General features: G+C 42.0%; 1 protein-coding gene across 9 annotated transcripts in view; it reads left to right on the forward strand.

Annotated features, from left to right (window-relative positions):
* Positions 1-20,877, forward strand: part of HECW1 (HECT, C2 and WW domain containing E3 ubiquitin protein ligase 1) — a 321,722-nt gene that overhangs the window by 164,004 nt on the left and 136,841 nt on the right. For all 9 annotated transcript variants that reach the window (XM_060247682.1, XM_060247678.1, XM_060247681.1 and 6 more), the window contains one exon: positions 17,231-17,325. In XM_060247682.1, coding sequence (XP_060103665.1) covers positions 17,231-17,325 — 95 coding nt within the window. The remainder of the gene's footprint in view (positions 1-17,230; positions 17,326-20,877) is intronic.

The raw sequence follows: 20,877 nt of genomic DNA on the forward strand, positions 1-20,877 counted from the left end.
TCTGGGGCTGGGGATGGGGCTGTTTCTTGAGGTAGAATTTTCAGGATAGCATCTGCTGCCTCTCCTCAAATCTCTTCTTAAGTTTCGAAAACAATGGACCAGGGGGTCCACTTCTATGAGCCCCAAAAGAAGGTGCCCCCCATCCATCATTATTTTCCAATTCAGGAAAGACATTTAAAATGTGATGGCTAGAATTCCCTTTGGAGTTCAATCGTGCTTGTCACAACCTTGCTCCTGGCTCCACCCCCAAAGCCCCCAGATATTTCTTGAGTTGGACCTGGCTATCCTACCCAAAATGGATCAGAACCTCTTTCTTCATTCCTCCATTTTATCCTTATAGCTACGTTAGGATGAAAATGAGTGTGTCTGGTTGAAGGCTTCTATGGCAGAATGGGGACTTGAAGCCAGATTCCCCAAACTTAGTCTGACACAATGACTGCTACACCATGCTGGCCTTAGCCTTGAGCTGGAAGCTACATACCCTACATTTATTTTTTATTTTATTTTACAAAGTTTATATCGCAGCTTTCTGCCCTTACAACAGGGGTCCCCAACCCCTGGGCCGTGGACCGGTCCCAGTCCGTGGCCTGTTAGCAACCGGGCCGTGAGTTGTATGTATAATTATTTCATTATATAGTGCAATGTAGTAGTAATAAGACGACGACATTGGATTTATATCCTGCCTCCACTCTGAATCTCAGAGTGGCTCACAATCTCCTTTATCTTCCTCCCCCACAACATACACCCTGTGAGGTGGGTGGGGCTGAGAGGGCTCTCATTGCAGCTGCCCTTTCAAGGACAACCTCTGCCAGAGCCATGGCTAGCCCGAGGCCATTCCAGCAGCTGCAAGTGGAGGAGTGGGGAATCAAACCCAGTTCTCCCAGATAAAAGACTGCACACTTAACCACACACTTAACCACCACACCAAAATAAAGTGCACTATTATATCATCCTGAAACCATGCCCTCCCCCCCCGTGAAAAAATTGTCTTCCACAAAACTGGTCCAAAAAGGTTGGGGACCACTACCTTACAAGGACCAACAAGGCAGCTAACATATTAAAGCATATGTAAAACAATTACATTTCAAAACAGTTTAAATCGCCCCCCACTGAAAAAAACTCACATTGTTAGAATAAAAACAAAGCTAAAATACATATACAGATATAAAAACAATAGTTAGGAAAGAATATTGGTCGGGAAGGAGAGAATGCAAAACTGAGGGGATGCAAAACAAAGCAAATAAGTCTTCACCTGCTAGTGGAGGATGACGGCAGAAGATGGCAACATCAGGAAACAGAGAAGTCTTCTGGGGAGAGGATTCCAGAATTTTGGTGCCTTGACCATGGTGCCACCTGCCTAATCTCAGAAGGTGGAGGCAGCTGAAGCAGGGCCTGTTGTGCTTGGGCAGGTTCATAAGGGAGTAGGCAGTCCAAGTCACAAACTAATTCAGATAGCATTTAAATACCAATTTATATCCTTTCCCCATGAGAGGCAGGGGAAGGAAACGAGGAAACGAGGCTCAATGATGGCATGGATATCATTATGCAAAGTGTTCCACTAGGCTGGTGCCAGGACCAAAAAGGCCCTGGCTCTGGTCAAGGAAAACCAGATATCTTTCAGTTCTGTAGTGCCAGCCTTGCATTTTCATAAGAGTGGAAAGTCTACTTATGTCTGTTGAAACTTCTGATTTCTGCAGTAGTGAAATTCTCCACATTGTTGTTTTAAAAACTCGCGTTATGTGAAATTTTGCGCAGTAGATTTTCCCTCTCCAGGAGCAAATCCAAAGTTTTCTCCTCACCCCGTATTTTTGGAACTCAATAAAATGGGGGATTCAAAAATGTGAGGTAAGGAAGAGAAAACTTTGTGGGTTTGCACCTGGTGAGAAAAAAATCCACTGCAGAAAATTTCACATAATGCAGAGTTTTAAAAACACTACTGCGGAAATGATCCTGGTCTAGATTTCCTGGACACCTTGTGTTGCAAGAGGTGGTAAGCTTAGGGGAGTAGTTTAAAGCTTTTTCCGTATAGTGTTCTCTTATTTTGTATTGATGCTGTCTTTGAAAAGTGTTTGTGTTATTCGTTATTTCTATAGTGCTCTTTCAGCCCTTCGCAGTATTTTATGGTTCTGTGGAAGAATCTGCCTTGATCTAGATGGCCAAGGCTAGCCCAATCTTCTTGGATCTTAGAAGTTAAGCAGGGTCTGCCTTGTTTAATACTTGAATGGGAGACCACCAAGGAAGTCCAGGGTTCCTACACAGCAGCAGGCAATGTCAAATCACCTCTGTTCTCCTCTTGCCTTGAAAACCCCATGGGGTCATGATAAATTGGCTGGAACATGATAGCACTTTCCCCTACCAGTCTGCCTGGCCACCATCCAAAACATGACAGCCATTTACGCACTCATGCAAGAAACCAATGATGCATGCATTTAGTTTCATGCACCTAAGAGTATTTTGGATTGCTGTTTCTGAAGTACGGTAGGAGAGTTTGCTGTTCAAAGAAAAAGTCTCAAAAATACCACAGGACAGGTCAGCTTCATGGACTCGCCTAAAGTGGTGCTTTGGATCCAGACACTCATTGTTACTAATTCTCACAGCAACGTTGTGAAGATGTATTATGCATAACCATACCTCACAGTACCCGAGCTGCAAAGGGCTACTTTGAACGCCATGCCCCTGCATTACAACTCAAAATGCTTTTGACGCTTCACTTGGTTTCTAAATGAGTTTTGCATGTGCGGAAGGTAATTTTGTTTATTTTATTTAGATTCCATTTTCCTCACTGAGATTCTGGGTGGATTACACGGTGTAAAACAGTGCAGTGAAATAGCATGTGAGATCTAATAAGTAGTGCAATTAGAGTGCAAAAACGTATCAGCCCTGATATGTCAAACAATGCAGAAAATGGAATGACAGAAGTGGAAAACAGTGCAATAAGAGCAGGATAATACCTACAATAGATGGGTAATACCATAAAGAGTGATGTAGGCTGCAGTCCCGCTCCGTTTATAAATGTGGCTTCCCTTAAACTGTTGCCTCTATAAAAATGCCCTTCTGAACAGTTGGGTTTTTTCATAGTTTGCAGAATGACGACAGTGTTAGGAGTATTCCTCACCTGCTTGGGCAGGTCATTCCTCAAAATGGGGGCCACAGCATGTTGTTGTTAGAACAACCCACACTCCAAGTCCCCTTGGGCTTGGGATAACTTACCTCAAGAGAAATCGCCCATGCTTTTGTCGTAACTCTCTTTACAAAGCCTTTGCCTTTTTGTTTTTAGTGGATGGAAGTTTGCTCTGGAAATTTGTACCGAAAAATATTTGGAAAAAAATATTTGCTTTTGACGTCAAGTGAGACTTGGAGTGTAAAATAAACCTGCAGGGTTGAATTCAGACAGGCTTGAACTGCGGAGGCAAATGTATACTTGTTTGATGACGGCAGTCCGATGCACACTTTCCTGGGAGTAAGTCGTACTGAGCGTGGTGAGATATGTTTCCAAGTAGACCTGCTTATGCTTGCTCTCATGGACTGAAGAGAGGGGCTGGGGTGGGTTCTTTGGCCTGTTCTTAAATGTCTGTATAATTTGCAGAGAAATACCTGTGGTAAATTATTTATTTCTTAAATTTGATTTTCCGGCTGCCCTCCCCCCCAGCAGACTGGGCTTAGGGCGGTGTACAACATAATATCATATAAACATCATTAACAAACAAATTAAAACCAATAAAAGACAGCAGTAACCAAAAGATGGCTTTAATTTTTTTTCCTAGTGGTGCCACCGGCCCCAGGGGGAGGCAGAAAGACGGAACAGTTGCTGTCCTCAACCAGATGCCTGGCAGAACATCTCTACCTTGCAGGCCCTGCAGAATTGCATCCAGTTCCACAGGGCATTGATGTTATTTGGCAGAGCATTCTACCAGGTTGGAGCCAGGGTGGAAAATGCCCTGGCTCTGATTGAGGACAGCTGGATATCTCTCAGGCCAGAAACCACCAGCAGATTTTGATCTATTGAGCACAGTGCTGTCTTGGGGTATACAAGGAGAGGCGGTCCTGAAGATACGTTTGTCCCAGACCATTAAGGGCCTTAAAGGTCAGCACAGAACCTTGAACTTGATCCAGTACTCCACTGGAAGTCAGAGGGACTCGTGCAGCAAGGGGCAGGTGTTTACTCTATGCAGAGTTCCCATGAGGACCCATGCAGCAGCATTCTGTACCAATTGGAGTTTCCAGGTCAACCTGAAGGGTAGGCCACCATAGAGCAAGTTATAGTTGTCCATTCTGGAGGTGACCATTGTGTGGATTACAGTGGCTAGATCAGGGCAAGACAGGTAGGACCCAGTTGCCTGACGTGGCGCAGTTGGAAGAATGTCAGTCTGGTGACATAAGTGACCTGGGCCTCTGTTGTTAAGGAGGCATCTGAGATCACACCTAGGCTCTTGACAGCTGGTGCAGGTCTCGAGAGCACACCATCAAGAGCCGGGAGTTGGTACCCCAACATGATGAGGTAGCCTTGTGCATTGCATTCTGAGGCCAGACACTTAACTAATTAACAGATCTACTTAATGGGGTAGCTGGAAGGCTCACCCACACAGAAAACTAGGGTTGTCAACAGGCCTGGAGAAAAATGTTTTGTTCCTTCAACGGAGTCTTAATATAGAAATGGATCTCTCTCTTTCTCTCTCCCTCTCCCTCCCCTCCTTCCAGTTGGCAACCATGCATAAAATATATCTATCCCCTGGAACAGAAAACATGATTTTTCTCCCATGCCTCTTCCTTTAAAAGGCATACATGACGGGAACTTCTGTCTATTGCTGTATTTCTAGCATTGCATGTTACCCTAGAGAAAAATGTTCTTGACACAAGCATTGATCCAGCAAAAGTTAAGCACTGTTAGGTCTCATTGATTTCAGAAGGTTGGGACTTCCTTCATGAAATCTCTGGATATTAGAGGTGCTCAACTGTGGCTGACTGGTGTTCATTCCTTCCCCCCCCCCCCCGCCCTTCTTTGAAACACATAGTGGAGACAAACCATGAAACACATCTCACAGCTTTTTAAAAAAAACAAAACCTTCTAACCTCCTTGTCATGCTCTGTCTCTATTTTAATAAGTATCACATCCCTTCTTGGTCGCCCTCCTTAATGAGTGACAGATTTTAGAACTGGTCCCATCTGTGAAAGGCCATGTGTGCTATTCAGACTTGAAGGCAAAAAACAAAGCAAGAGATGGCCTGCCAATGGCATTTGCATTCCTTGTCTTTCCCACCCAATTAACACTTCATTAGGTTCTTAATTGCAGGAGCAGAAACATGTTCAAAACATGAAACAATGTCCAGATAGCTAGATAGCAACTTTTGAATGAGGTAGGGTTTCGAATCCATCTCTCTCCCTCAAGATCCACATGGCCTGCCCCAACATCCCATGCCTTACTCCCTTCAAAAGCATGCATGACAACATTGCAAAATTAAACTGAATACAATAATTATTTTTTTTGAAGGGATGGTATGAAAGATGTTTGAGACTAGTTAGATGTGTCTTAGCTCTTGCATCAGGAACTCCTTTCAGACTCAAGCATGATGACTGTTGACGAATAGGGTTGCCAATCCCCAGGTGGGGGCAGGGGATCCCCTGGTTTGGAGGGCCTCCCCCCACTTCAGGGTCATCAGTTAGCGGGGGAGGGAGAGGGAAATGTCTGCTGGGCACTTCATTATTCCCTATGGAGAGCGATTCCCATAGATATAATGGAGAATTGATCTGCATGTACCTGGAGCTCTGGGGGGGCTCTTTTTTGAGGTAGAGGCACCAAATATTCAGCATAGCATCCAGTGCCTCTCCCCAAAATGCCTTTGAAGTTTAAAAAAAGATTGGACCGGGGGTCCAATTCTATGAGCCCAAGAAGAAGGTGCCCCTATCCATTATTTCCAATGGAGGGAAGGCATTTAAAAGGTGTGTGGTCCATTTAAATGTGATGGCCAGAACTCCCTTTGGTGTTCAATTCTGCTTGTCACAACCTTGCTCCGAGCTTCACCCCCAAAGTCTCCTGGCTCCAACCCTATGAGGAATTCTAGAGACTCATGCAGTAAATTTTCAGCCAATGCAGGGTGTTAACGTGTAGCTTCAGAACTGGTCCTGTCCTGTTGGCTGACGAGAGACCCCAGGAGGGGGTTTTTTCCGGCTTTGAAGAACCCCCGATGAGAGATTGCATCCCATCGTCTACAAAGAATCTCTGGAGTCATTGAATTGACTTAAACTCATCAAGGTTCCAGTCTTCTATAGACTATAATAACTTCTGAAGGAAAACTGGATGGTATGAGCAAGATTAGATGGCGCTAAAGTAAAAGATTCTTATCTATCACTCCGGGAGAAAATTAAGACTGTTTAAAGAAAAGTGCTAAGATCCAGAACTATTTGTCAAAGTAAGAAATTAAGGAGAAGTGGAAGGGAGTAAAGGTGGAATTTTTGGAGCTAAAAGAAAGCAGGCAAATGCAGGAAAATACTTGCTGTTTGGAATTTTTGTGGCTTTGAAAAAAAACCCCAGCCATAACAAAGCTGCAGACTCTCATGACGAAGCAGGAAGTGATGACTCCTTCAAGTATCGTGAGATTTACAATCATAGAGAACGGGACTTCATTGCCAGAGAATCAGGAAGCAAATGGCGAAAGAAGAAGAACCTCCAAACATCCAGGTATATTCCAGAACCAGGAACCATAGAGAATCATCGGAGGCCATTATAGAAAGGCCAAAGTTTTATTAAAAATAAACTGGATTTGGACTATAAAAATGTTTAAAGCCAACACAAATCATCCTCAGATGGCGAAACAGTTTGGACTATATATTTGGAAATAAAGACTAAGCCCTAAGGGAAAAAGGAAAACTTTTTAAAACAGAGGCTTGAAAACATCGCGGCCGCCATTTTGTGGAATTTAAGAACTTTAAAAATTAATATCTGGAGCTAGGAGGCTTCTAGGACGGCAATTTGGGCCTTGCTGGAAAGGGCAGGCTCCAATCTATTGAATGCAACCATTGGATTGTGGATTGGTGAGACCAGCTAAGATCCCATTATAATCAATGGGCAGATAGTAATGTCTGATCAGAAGCTGGGATCTAGAGTTACACGTTTAAGAGCAGCCTCAGTGGGAGAAGAGAAAATGTATAAACAAGTCCCAGAACAATCGGACGCTATGGAAACAAGATTATTAAAGGCAATGAAGGAATTAATAACGGGCAGTGAAAAGAAATTAACTAAAGAAATAGCCAAAGAAATCAACTCTAGTGCTGAAGAAGTAAAGAAAGAATTTAAGAAGGAGATTGGGGAACTTAAAAAAGAGTCTCAAGCAATAGCAAAAAAAACCCTGAAGAGATTGAAGTTAAAATAAAAGACCAAGATGCTACTATCAAGAAATTGCAGGATAAAGCAATATTGCAAGACTGTAAGTTGATGGAGAATATGATTCGTCTAAGGGGAGTGCCAGAGGCTGACCAAGAGGATTTGAAGAAGTATATGGCTACAATTTTGGCTGAATTTCTGGAAGAAGACCCAGCTGAGGTGGAACGTATGTGTGGCTATATATATAGGGTCAACTCAGAATTTGCCAGAAAGCGCAAGCTACCCAGGGACGTGGTAGTGAAATTTACTACAAGGGATGTGGTAGGAAGGATCTTAACCAAGCAGTTTAGTAGCCCAATGGTTGATGAGGAAAGCAGAGTGAGAATCATGAAGGAATCGCCAAGAAAGGTCATCAGTGACAGAAAGCAATTCAAGAAACTGACTGACAAGCTAAGAGAGAAGGGCATAAGATATAGATGGATTTTACCTGAAGGTCTCAGCTTTGAGTATAATAGACTGAGAAAAACAATAGTGAACACTCAAGGCATGAATGAATTTTTGGTGGACAATAAAGATTTCGAGGGTACAGAATAATTGTAAAAACCATTATGGATTACAAATTAATCTCTTGGAATGTAAATGGACTTAACTCGCCTCAAAAAAGAAAGGCAATTTTTCATTGGATTAAAAAGCAGAAATGTAATATAATTTGTCTACAAGAAGTACATATTAAGCAGTTGGATTATAAATTTTTATGGAACAAAGCTTTGGGAGAAGAATTTTCTCACTAGCAAAAGATAAAAAAAGGGAGTGTTTTTTTATATTAAAAAAGAACTGGAGCTGAAATTGGTTTTTAAAGACAATGAGGGTAGATATATTGTGGAGGAGGTGTTTATTAATGAGAAAAAGACATTGCTGCTGGGACTATATGCCCCTAATGGGGCGAAAGATGCTTTTTTCAAAGACATTTTGCAGCAACTTGACCAAATGACTTATGAGCATGTAATGTTAATGGGAGACTTTAATAGAACTATTAAGAACTCTTTGGACAGATCTGGAAATAAAAAGAATAAAGATAGCAAGTTGCCAAAGTCTTTTTTCAAATTAGTAAAGCAAGAAAGTTTGGAAGATATTTGGAGAGAGTTCAATCCTACGGTACGAGATTCTATTTTTTTCTCAGCAAGGCATGACACTTTCTCGAGAATTGATATGATATGGTCTACGAAGGACCTGGGACTTATTACTAATAAAATAGAGATTCTTCCGAAAATAGGTGCAGACCACAATCCATTACTGTGGTTAGCAAAAGGAGTGCAAAAGTGTAAAAGATGGAAACTAAATGAAGATTTGCTGCAAAAAGTTGAAGTAGTGAACTCTCTGGAAAAGAAACTAAAGCTTTCTTCCAAATGAATGAAGGTCAAGATGTTAAAATTCAGACCGTACGGGACGCATACAAAGCTGTTATGAGAGGAATACTAATTTCACTGAATAATAAAGATAAAAGAGCTGAAGGGCTTACAAATAGAAATAGGCAGAAAAGAAAATGACCTGAAGAAAAGACCGGGGAAGAAAAAAATATTGCGAGAGATTACAATTCTACAGAACCAACTGAGACACCTATTGAATAAGGAAGTGGAGTGGAACTTAAAAAGGTTGCAGCAGAAGTCTTTTGAAAGTGCTAACAAACTAGGGAAGTATCTGGCCTGGCAATTAAAGAAGAAAAGAGAGAAGAAATTTTTAAGTAAAATTATTTCAGATGGTAAAGAAATTTTAGATCAAGCCGGAATTAAAAGGGAATTCTACAAATTTTATGCCAAATTATTTAAAGGCCAACAAGTGAATAAAAAGAAAATTGAGGCCTATTTGCAAAGAATAAAAGTGAAACCTTTAAGTGAAAGCATGGAAAAAATTTTGAATGATTCAATTGAGAAAATGGAAATTGAAGCAGCAATTCGTTCAATGAAAGTAGGTAAAGCTCCGGGTCCTTACGGTTTTTCAGCAAAATTTTATAAAGTTTTGACAGAAATATTAGTACCCAAACTTCAAAAATTGATGAACTGTATCAGGCAAGAGGGGAGGGTACCAAATACATGGAAAGAAGCTGTAATTTCACTTATACCGAAAGAGGAAAGAGATTCCATGAATGTTAAAAACTATAGACCAATTTCACTACTGAATAATGATTATAAAATATTTGCTAGAATTCTAGCAGAACGACTCAAATAGCATTTGAACATTTCTATTCAACAGGAACAAGCAGGATTCCTCCCCAGAAGGCAAATAAGAGATAATATTAGAACAGTAATAGAGTGCTATGAAAAACACCCAGAAAAAGAGGCGGCTTTATTTTTTGCGGATGCAGAAAAAGCCTTTGATAATTTTAATTGGGATTTTATGTTTGCGGTGATTAAAGCAATTTATACAGAACAACAAGCCAAACTTTGTGTGAATGATGATTTGACTGAACAAATGATAATCAGCAAAGGTACAAGACAAGGCTGCCCTCTATCTCAGCTGTTGTTTATAATGACCCTAGAGGTCTTACTGACTCAAATTGATGAAGATAATGAGAATTTAGTGAGCTAGTAGGCTTTTATATTAATAATGAAAAATCTAAAATCCTTAGTAAAAATTTGTCATCATGTAAACAGAAGGAGTTACAAAATGCTACTGGTTGTGACGTTGTGTCAAAGTAAAGTATTTGGGTGTTCAGATTACGATGAGGAACACTGATCTATACAAGAACAGTTATGAAAAGCTCTGGCATAAAATTGAAGGGGATATGCTAAAGTGGAATAAATTGAACTTATCCATGTTGGGGAGGATATCTGTAATTAAAATTAATGTTCTACCAAGAATTATTGTTTTTTTCAGACTATTCCAATAGTGAAAGATAAGAAACAATTCCATCTCGGGCAAAGAAAGATTTCAGAATTTATTTGGGCGGGTAAAAAACCAAGAATTAAGATGAAAATTCTGACAGATGCGAAAGAAAGAGGAGGCTTTCAAGTACCTGATTTATTGTTATACCATGATGCAGTTTGTTTGGTTGGGATTAAGGACTGGATAATTTTGATTAACAAAAAGCTATTGGTATTAGAAGGCCATGGAAATGTTTTTGGTTGGCATGCGTATATGTACTATGGGAAGGAAAAGTTGGATGGGTTTTTTTCACACCATTATATAAGGAGGACTTTGTTGAATACCTGGAAAAATATATAATAAATATGGTGATGAGAGGAAACCACTTTGGATAGTGCCAACTGAAGTCATAAAGCTGTCTCAAAGTTCACAGGAAGAGAAACGGGTTACCTATGAGCAACTGCTAAAATTTCATGGAGGCAAAATAGAAATGAAGTCGGTGGAAGAGCTAAAAGATAAATTTGATTGGTTTCAATTTTTACAAATTAAAAGCTTGGTAGAGAAAGATATCAGGATATAAGACGTCAAGAAACAGAAATGGAGAAAGTGCTGTTGGGTGAAAATGAAAAATTGATTCAAGGATCTATAAGCTATTACTGAAATGGTCTACAGAAGAGGAGGTGGTAAAACCTCAAATGATTAAGTGGGCAATAAATTTTAACAAAGAAATACAAATGGAGACGTGGGAACACCTATGGAAGAACTCTATGAAAATATCAACGTGCTATAACATAACAGAGAACTGTTTTAAAATGCTGTATAGATGCTACATGACACCTAAAAAGCTAGCAAAAATGAACAATAACATTTTGGATAGGTGTTGGAAGTGTAAAAAACAGCAAGGTTCTTTTTACCACATGTGGTGGACTTGTGAGAAGGCAAAACAATTTTGGTTTATGATTCAACAAGAGATATCGAAAATCTTGGATTATAATGTCAAGAGAGCACCGGATGTTTTTCTGGTGGGATTACAAATAGAAAGCTTCCTGAAGCAAGATAGGACATTGTTGTGGTATTTGCTTTGAGCTGCAAGAACATTGTATGCGCAAATGTGGAAGCAAGAAAAAATACCTGATAAGTGGGACTGGGTCTTAAATGTTCTTAACTGGAGTGAAATGGACAAATTTACTAGAATCTTAAAAGAATATAATTTGGAGAACTTTAAAGAAGATTGGAATAAATTTCAAAACTATGTGGAGATGCAATGGAAGGTGAGGAGACATTTAGTGGTTTTTGATAATATTAACTGAACTCTAAAAGAGAAAAAGGACTGTGATTACTGAGTACTTTTTAGTAGTGAAATATAAGTAGCTGAGTTTATATAGTAAATTTATGTGAGTTAAGATAAGATTAAGATTTGAATAATTTTTAGTGATGATTTAAGGACTATGAAATATATCTTTAATGTTTAACAAGTAATAATTGAATTTTTAAAAGTGCAAAGAAGAATAGATTATGGTTATCTGATTAAATCTGTAATATTGAGGATTAAGAAGTAAGTAATGAGTAAAAGAATAATAGTAGTTATATTGGAGTTAAGATAAAGTTAAGTGAATAATAACTTTTAGTTAAGATTCTATATATGTGAATTTTTACTTTTAAAAGGTTTTTAATTTGTTTTATATCCCAGCGGAGGTCACAATTTGGAGGGTGGGAGGGGTAAGAAATTGTGTAATGTATTGATGAACTATATTTATATTTTGATAGTAGAATACTTTTCAATATATTGCAAAATAAAATTTTTGTTCACAAAAAAAGAACTGGTCCCGTCCTGGATAAAGCTATGGGAAATGAACTACATGTTAACGGGTTCGTTGACCGGGATTGAAGATCCATGATGCCTTCTTTGAAATATACAAGCTTACAAGATAGCTTTTGAAGTGCCTTCCTTTGAAATCTACAAATCTTCAGGACAGCTTTTGAAGGCATCATTGCAGGGAGGAGTACAACTGAAGCTTGGATTTATCTCCTCTTGAAAGGAATGCAGGTTGTACTGTGTTCATGGGTTGGTGAGAGACCAAAGGACTTTATATTGTATGAGGACTGTGGTCCCAGTTTACAAGAACATTTAGAGTCAGTGACATTTGGTGGTGTATGAAAGATTTTATGATTAATTAAATGTATTAATAAAGTGTATGAATTAAAGTTAGATTTTAAATGAAAGTATTGTACACATTTTAAATTAGTAATTGTGGTTGTGATAGCCTGAGGGCTTTGTTTCACTTTGCTCTGTATAGAGCCAGTTTAGTAGCTCTCTGTATAGAGCCAGTGTAGTAGAGCCAGTTTGGTGTAGTGGTTAAGTGTGTGCAGACTCTTATCTGGGAGAACCGGGTTTGATTCCCCACTCCTCCACTTGCACCTGCTGCAATGGTTTTAGGTCGCCATAGCTCTGGCAGAGGTTGTTCTTGAAAGGGCAGCTGCTGTGAGAGCCCTCTCAGCCACACCCACTTCACAGCGTGTCTGTTGTGGGGGAGGAAGATAAAGGAGATTGTGAGCCACTCTGAGATTCGGAGTGGAGGGCAGAATATAAATCCAATATCATCCTCGTCCTCATCATCTCATTGCAATTCTCCCAGTGCTTGGTGAGCTTCCAGGTTGTGACTGGAGATCTTCTGCTATTATAACTGATCTCCAGGTGACAGAGATCAGTTTACCTGGAGAAAATGGCCGCTTTGGAAAATGGGATCTATGGCATTATACCCAACTGAAGTCCCTCACTGCCCCAACCCCCTCCCTCCTCAGGCTCTACTCCCAAAAACTCCAGTTATTTCCTAACCCGAACCTGACACCCCTAACTGCAGAACAAAATCAGTAGCAGAGAGCTGGCATATTTTTCAAGAAAGGGTAGTTGCTCAGTGGTAAAGCTTCTGCTTTGCATGTAGAAGGTGCAGTCCCCAGTGTCTCCAGTTAAAGAAACCAGTAGTAGATGATGTGAAAGACTTCTGGGGAGCCACTACCATTCAGAATAAAAAGTAGTAACACTGACAGACCAGTGGTCTGACATTTTATAACAGGGGTGGCCAAACTGTGGCTCTTTCACACATATTGTGTGGCTCTCAAAACACCCCCTGCCCCATTGGCTGGCTTGGAGAAAGCATTTGTCTATTTATATCACTTAAAGCCAAACCAGCCAGCAGCTTTGATAATGTATTTAAACTTAAAGTTGCTTTCTTTCCACCTCTCCTTCCTTCCTTTTCTCAAACATCTGACATTCATGGCTTCCGGCTCTCAAACATCTGATGTTTGTTCTCTTGCACTGAGCAAGTTTGGCCACCCCTGTTTTATAAGGTAGCTTTTGTGCTGTTGTGTATCCACCAATGCTGAGGTTCTTGTTGAGGACCCCCAGATGAGCTTCCAAGGGACCTTACGGTTTCCTGCATCGCAGCCTTGGCATTTTCAGCAATCTGTGGTATTTCTACCTGATTCTATTTAAGCCTTCAAGTCCCGTGTCCTGACCATATATAGGAGCAGCACATTGCTACTAGAGACAGTATCAGCTAAGCAAAAAGGCCAGAGTTTCTCTCTTTGGGACCTCCTTTTTGCACAAGAAACCCAAAGGGGTTCCTCTGAATACAGCCTGCATAATGAGGCATTTAGAAATGTTATTCTAACTGCAGCTGCTCTGTATATCTTTCAGGCTGCAGGAATATCAGAAGGGGGGGGGCAGAAACTGGAGATCTGATTAATTTAGAGAGCCAGGCTCATCTTTATTTGTGTGCGTTGCAGTTATTTTGATACCATCAGCTTTTTTATGGTGCCTGGAAAGTGAGTAAAAGGCCGGGTTGCTGAGCTGTTAAAAATTCCTGTAGAGAAAATTACAAAATGAGAATTCCATCGGAGTTGGCGGTTCAGCTGCTGCATGGCATGATCACCCAAGCTGATTACCTTTTGGAACAGACACAACAATCCGGGCTCCTGAATTACGGTAGAATTGATAGCTCTGCACCTTGGCTGTTCCCATTCGACAGCTGTTTCGGCAAGACAGCGCTTAAACCGTTTACCTTGTTTTGTGTTTCTTTTTCATCTGTGTAGAAAAACACATTGCATTTTTGGTGATTTCCTCACTCTTCACACACTATTACAAAGTCATTCATTTAGTTTTGATGGCGTTTTTCTTCTGGTTTTCCTTTGTCTTCTCCAGCCGCACCGATCGTGCCTTGCTTACTAACACTACACAGCGGAAACCCATTCTCCTGATCCGTAGCAATTTGTGTGCTTTTCTTGATGATGTCATGACACTGTTGTGATGTGAGGATGTCATGGTCATTCACTACAACCAGAGGTGGAATTCTAGCAGGAGCTCCTTTGCATATTAGGCCACACACCCCTGATGTAGCCAATCCTCTGGGAACTTACAAAAAAGAGCCTTATAAGCTCTTGGAGGATTGGCTACATCAGGGGTGTGTGGCCTTATATGCAAAGGAACTCCTGCTAGAATTCCATCCCTGACTACAACCAATTGTACTCTGTGGCAACGTGGGGGAACTGGGCTGAAAATGTGATGCAAGAAAACAGAAGAGGAAAATGGTACCAAGAAGAGAAAAGAACCATGGGAACTAAAAGGGCACCAAACAGCAAAATGGATGTTCGATGGTGTGTATTGTTCAGCAGTGCAGACTCCTTAAGGCAGGGACTTGTCTTCTGATTGTACTTCATAAAGCATCATGGACTGTATCCAGGGCTTTTATGGAGCAGGAATGCAGTTCCGGCTGGCTTGGTGTCAGGGGGTGTGGCCTAATATCCAAATGAGTTATTGCTGGGCTTTTTCTACAAAAAAAACCCCTGTGTAAAACAATGGTGCTATCAGGAGGTGTGGCCTAATATGCAAATGAGTTCCTGCTGGGCTTTTTCTACAAAAAGCCCTGATTGTATCAATAAATAATACATTTGTTTGCTAACCTCAGATGTCTACTTTCAAACCTGGCTGCAAAACTGGAGAACTTCTGGCATATGCTCAAAGCTTTAAGGATGAAGAACTCAGAAACTGGGACGCTGCTCTGTTCATTCCCCTTTTGAAATGCTTTTCTAAATTTAATTTCAATTTTAAGTAAAAGTATGTATTGCATTTCAGAAAGACAATATCAGATACTATTTATCAATCCCCACCCCCCCAAAAGTACCCCACACAGTTATTTTGTGGCTGTGCAGTAGCTGGGGTGGTGGATTTCATTTTCTTCTGTTTTGTGGGCATCTGCACAGTGGTTGAAATCAGCCTCTCTCATGGTCATGGAGGGCTGGGTGAAGTAATTAAATGTCATGGTGGTATGGGGGGGGATACCTGTATCTACCCTAAAGCTATGTGAAAAAGAGTATGCCTGAGATAACCGTGATAACAGATAAAACGAACACCAAAGAGGGTAAGAATTCCGTAAAAATAAGTGTCTGTTTTTACTCACTGGCTGACTGATAGGGTTGCTCATTCTATGTTTAAATGATTGGCTGCCAAGTAACATCTGGCAACACGAGGTTCATAAAGCTAGGACTCCCGTTGGACTGAGTAAGAATGCATATGTATGAAACACTGTCAACAGCAATGTACTAAACTGCATGAATATAAGAAATATAATCCACCAAACTTCATGAGCAGCTGAACTGCTCAATGAACAATTGGCTCCCTACTCATGACCAGCAAGCAAAGCATGTGCTGGAGCAGCAGATGTTTGAGTATCTCTAAACATCCACAGACCCATGCAAAGTTGCATGAGAAGCTCTTCCTTGTCAGCCTGACATTCCTACGAGACTCAATTTTTATGAGATGCCAGGAAATCAATGAACAGATCTTCCTCGTGTTTTACAATGTGAAATAGCAGCCGTCCAGGTTTCCAATTTGGACTGGGGCCACAGCTCAAGGAGAAAGGGATTTAACCTTCCCCCCATGCTGTTTTGTTGGTTGCAGCTGACGCCTCTCTCCCCTTCCCAAGTTATTAGCCGTGGAAGGGTAAAGGGGCAGGCAAAAAGACTCTTAGGAAATCCATTCATGGATCTCCCAGCTTCTTACCAAGTTTTGCCGTGCCAGAGGAAGATAAGACAGAACTGCAAAAAAGGCAAGGTTGGTTTTCAGTGGCTTTGTATTTCCTGTGGCTGCATCTCAGTTACATCTCATACATGCACAGTATGGGAGCCTGAAAACTGATGTGTTGATGGGCGTGTGTCCCTTGTATGCAAGATGATTCCATTGTTCACAATCCATGCAGCAGGAGCTTTATTTATTCAGAGGCAGATAACTTTACAGGCTTGAAATTGTAAAATCTCTAGTCTTCCTGGCTTAGTGTTGCTTTAATTACATGTGGGTAGCTTTGAACAGCTCTTGTCCAGTGAAAAAGATCCTGGAACTTAAACCTGTCCCCACCCCAACTTTAGTCGTGGCTGACAATCTAGAGAAGTTGTTTGAGTGTAGTGCAAACTACGTTTAGAGTGCAAACATTTCAGGGGCTCCTGATCCAGGAAGTCTGGGTGCTCATGTTTCATTGGCGTTTTCCTCTCATGTACATTTTGTAATACATGATTGTCCTCAACAAACACAATGTCGAATAACCCCTATTTTAATTTCCCTTTTCTTTTCCGTACCCCCGCTGTTGTGCTGTCACGTTGTAACCGACTTAGGGTGACCCCCATGGGGTTTTCAAGGAAAAAGATTATCAGAGACGGTTTGTCATTGCCTTCCTCTGCATAGCAGCCCTGGTCTTCCTTGGTGGTCTCCCATCCAAGTACTATCATGGCCAACTCTGCTTAGCTTCCGAGCTCTGATGAACTTGGACTATTCTTGGCTTTTAAGGCTACCACAGATAACTTATAACCCCACTGCTTTCAATACAACAAATGTGATTAGCTTTTCCTGAGTGGGGGAATGGCTGCTGAGATACAGCAGTGAAAAGCATGACATTACATTCTTGTTCTTCCCCCCCTCCCCTCCACTATGGCCAGTCATAATCAACAGATGAGAACCAAGAGCTACCTGTTGTTAATTTACGGGGTTTTTTTTTATTTCAGCCGAAACAAAGATCTGCTTCAAATACTACCATGGAGTGAGTGGGGCACTGCGCGCAACCACCCCAAGTGTCACAGTGAAGAATAATGCTGCTCCCGTAAGTCACTCTTTTTCCCTTTACTGACCATGCTCATCCAGTAGTACATCATGTGACCTTTCCGTTGCAACTTTTGGAGAAAATAAATTATGCAGACCTAAGTAAATTATGTCATCTGGACAGATTGCAGAGTGCAGTATTTCTTTGTCACAAATTTTGGGTTGCCTTGCTTTATCCATGTGCTTATGAAGCTGCCTTCTACAAAGATAGGCCATCTGGCCCAGTCTTTTTTATTGTGACCAGCAACTAATGTCCTGGGTTAGGCAAAGATAAGGCTTTTCCAGTGCCCTGATACCCAAGGTCCTTGATCTGAAGATGCCATCAATTGGACCTGGGACTTCTGCATCCAAATCTTGCGTTCAGTCTCTGCATTGTGGCCCCTCCAATAGTTCTGAGGCAAAAAAAATTTTTTGTATATAATATAGACAATGCAGCTTCTGCTATTAAAGAAGTGCCTCATCAGAAGCGACTAATTCTCTTGTATATTGAGGCACACGCTTGCCAGGCATGAGTACCTGAACTCTCAGATGATCCAATTAAATCACTGCCGGGCATAGAAACACAATAGCTTTTGCATGTTAAACTTAAAGATTTACTATTCAATCCATATCAGTTATGTTTTGTAGGGATCTCTAATTAGGTGATTTGCTAATTTTGAAAGGGAATAAAGTAACATCTGACCTTCGGTGTACGAAAATGTTTGTTGGTTTGTATTTGAGACATGCAAATATAGGAAAACAAATTAAGCAAATGGTGTCTGCTGGGTTGAATTCATTCCAGAGATAAATAAACCTTCTTCCCTAAACCCACACTTCCACACTGAGCATAAAATGTTGTTTTTGAGAGCACACATAAAGCTGCCATATACTGAATCACATCGTTGATCTATCAAAATCAATATTGTCTACTCAGGTGTTTCACATCACCTCGTGCCTGACTGGAGAGCCTGGGGATTGAACCTGAGACCTTCTGCATGCCAGGCAGATTCTCTGCCACTGAGCCACAGCCACTCCCCAGTCTTCCACTGTAGGCTTATCATTTTGCTTTCAGCCCTGACTGCAAGGTTGCAGTGCCTAGCTGGAGGCAGTCAGGAGGGAGGAAAAAGGGAGAACAAAGTCACCCCCTTTCAGTGGTTTTGCTGGGCAGCATCCCATACATGGCTGGCTATTACAGAGTCATTGCTCCATAGCAGTTGTTTGCAACTGGGTTGGCTTGTCCACACAAGAAAATTCAGCTGCAAGTGATGGCTATAGCATCATTATAGCACAATATCCAGCTATGTGTGGATGTGGACCTGGTCAGTGACCTAGGTGGTATCTGCCTTACAGGTTGGATTGAGCTCTAGATGTGCCGGCTACCAAACACTACAGTGTGGAGCCACAATTTCAGTTTTTCTAGGGGCCTCATGACTGGCATCAGACCTGCTTAGTCTGGCATCCATCATTTTCACCCTTTGACAAATGATTGAAACATGAGATTTGGACTTTAGGGTTGGATTCCATGGATCCATCCGGCAAGCAGGGGCAACTTCCACTAGCAGAGGAAAGGGTCTCCGGGAGATCTTACTCTTTACTTGTTCTGTATTGTTGGGTCACTGTGGAAAGCATTGCCATTCAGTGAATCACTCGCTTATCCTTGACAGCGGCAAAGTGATCGTTTGCTTAGGACTTTTTGTGCTCCCGTAAATATTTGCTTTGCAATCTGTTGTGTTGCAGTGTAGGAGGCAGAAGAACACTTAACTGATGAATCATTCTGCCTCTGCCTCTTTGCCTGGCGCCTTCTCCTGATTCATGATTTCAACCAGTCTTGGTGCGGGAATAGCACCATGGAAGCCAACCTCAGCCCTTCTATCCCACCACCTTGTAAGGAGCCTTCAATATGAACTGGGCCCTTTGTGGGAATGCCTAATCACACAGGCAGAGTCCCTTTGGGTGATCTTCCTCTGCCTTCCTGCAAGGGATGCAGCATTCAAACAGGGTCTCTTGTTACATTTGTTGCTCTTGCGAACAGTCCTGTTCACATTAGAGGCTCTTCAGGCATGCTGCGGCAATGCCACCTCCTGTTGGGTGCATGGATCAGGACGACTGGAACCACAAAGCAGGCATTTTTAGGGAGAAAATCACCTGTGGAAATAATGGTTTTTGTTCCTCTTTGCCCTGTTGCGGAAACATATGGGTACAAATACATTCGCCCAGGCCCTTAGCCACGGGGGTGGGGGGCTGGCTGGCCTCCCCACCCAACCCTTCGACCTTTATGGCCCCTCCTTTCCCCGTAGCTTTGGTGGCCCCCACTCTCTCTGCCGCCACTTCTCTGGCGGCCCCCACTCCTCTCTGCACGGCGCCTCCTCCTCCCACCCACCCGGTGAAGCGCCAGCTCCTGGGGCTCTTTCAAGGCACTCCTCCCCCCCATCAGTTGATTGGCAGGAAAAGCCATGCTGAGGCTGGTGGTTCCTCCGCCGGCTTTCCGGCTCGCTCAGCAAGTTTAGCGCTGGCTGCCCCAGTGCTGAAGGTGCTGAGCGCGCTGGAAAGACGGCGTAGGAACCGCCGGCCTCGGCACAGCTTGGGGCACCTTGAAAGAGCCCCAGGAGCTTGTGCTTCACCGGGTGGGTGGGAGGGAGAGGGAGGTGCTGCAGAGGGGGGCAGGGGCTGCCAGAGCAGCAGGGAGATCGGGGGCTGCCAGAGCAGGGGCTGCGGAGAGAGTGGGGGCCACCAGAGAGGGAGGCTCTTCACCCAAAATTTTTTTCAGTGGCCCCCCCTCCAACTTAAATTTTTGGGCTACGGGCCTGCGTTTGCCCCCAATGAGGCAGTACCCCAGGAACTTTTAAGGCTGGGGATAAGTTGCAATGGAAGGCTTAAAAAACGTTTCCTCTTTCGTTACGATGGTCCCAATCCAATTCAGAGCCCCCGCATTTCCAAGAATAGCATTGTATTAAAAAAACAGCAACTGGGAATTATGGTGATGTTATTCCCAGAGTCTTATCTCCCTTGGATCTTAGAGACTACAGATCTTCAAGGGGCAAACAGAGGAGGTGAAATGCCGAAATAGAAACCAGTCACCGGAAACAGTCAGTTCTCCATTGCTGTGTCTATTTGGGGTGAATACTGTTTAGATCCTTTGTATGAAATAAGCTCTGAAAATCTGAATGTAGGCCCTTGTATTTTCTTAATGGTTTTTAAATGATGGTTTTAAATAATAAATGCACACTCTTGCTAGGGTAAGTCAAGAGGATCTGGTGCTGATTTGGGCCAGCTTGAAGAGAGATCTTTGTATTTCAGCGTGGCAACCATTTGAGAGTGAATGCGTGCCATTTGGAGCGTTGCACTGCCCAGCAAACAATTCTAGAAAGCAACTGGCATAATTTGTTGTGTGTTTGGGTGGTTTTTGTCCTGTCTGATAGCACAGAGAAGATCATTACTAAGGCCATTTGTTGGCTAATGGTTTTTGTTGCACACATGATATCCCTCCGCTCCTGCTCTGCTCCAATCATGTCTCCTATTATGACCATATAATAGAAGCAATAATTGCCTCTACATAATAACACCATAATCAAAC

Source organism: Heteronotia binoei, chromosome 10, assembly GCF_032191835.1.
Source record: "Heteronotia binoei isolate CCM8104 ecotype False Entrance Well chromosome 10, APGP_CSIRO_Hbin_v1, whole genome shotgun sequence".
In the NCBI taxonomy this organism is placed as follows: Eukaryota; Metazoa; Chordata; class Lepidosauria; order Squamata; family Gekkonidae; genus Heteronotia; species Heteronotia binoei.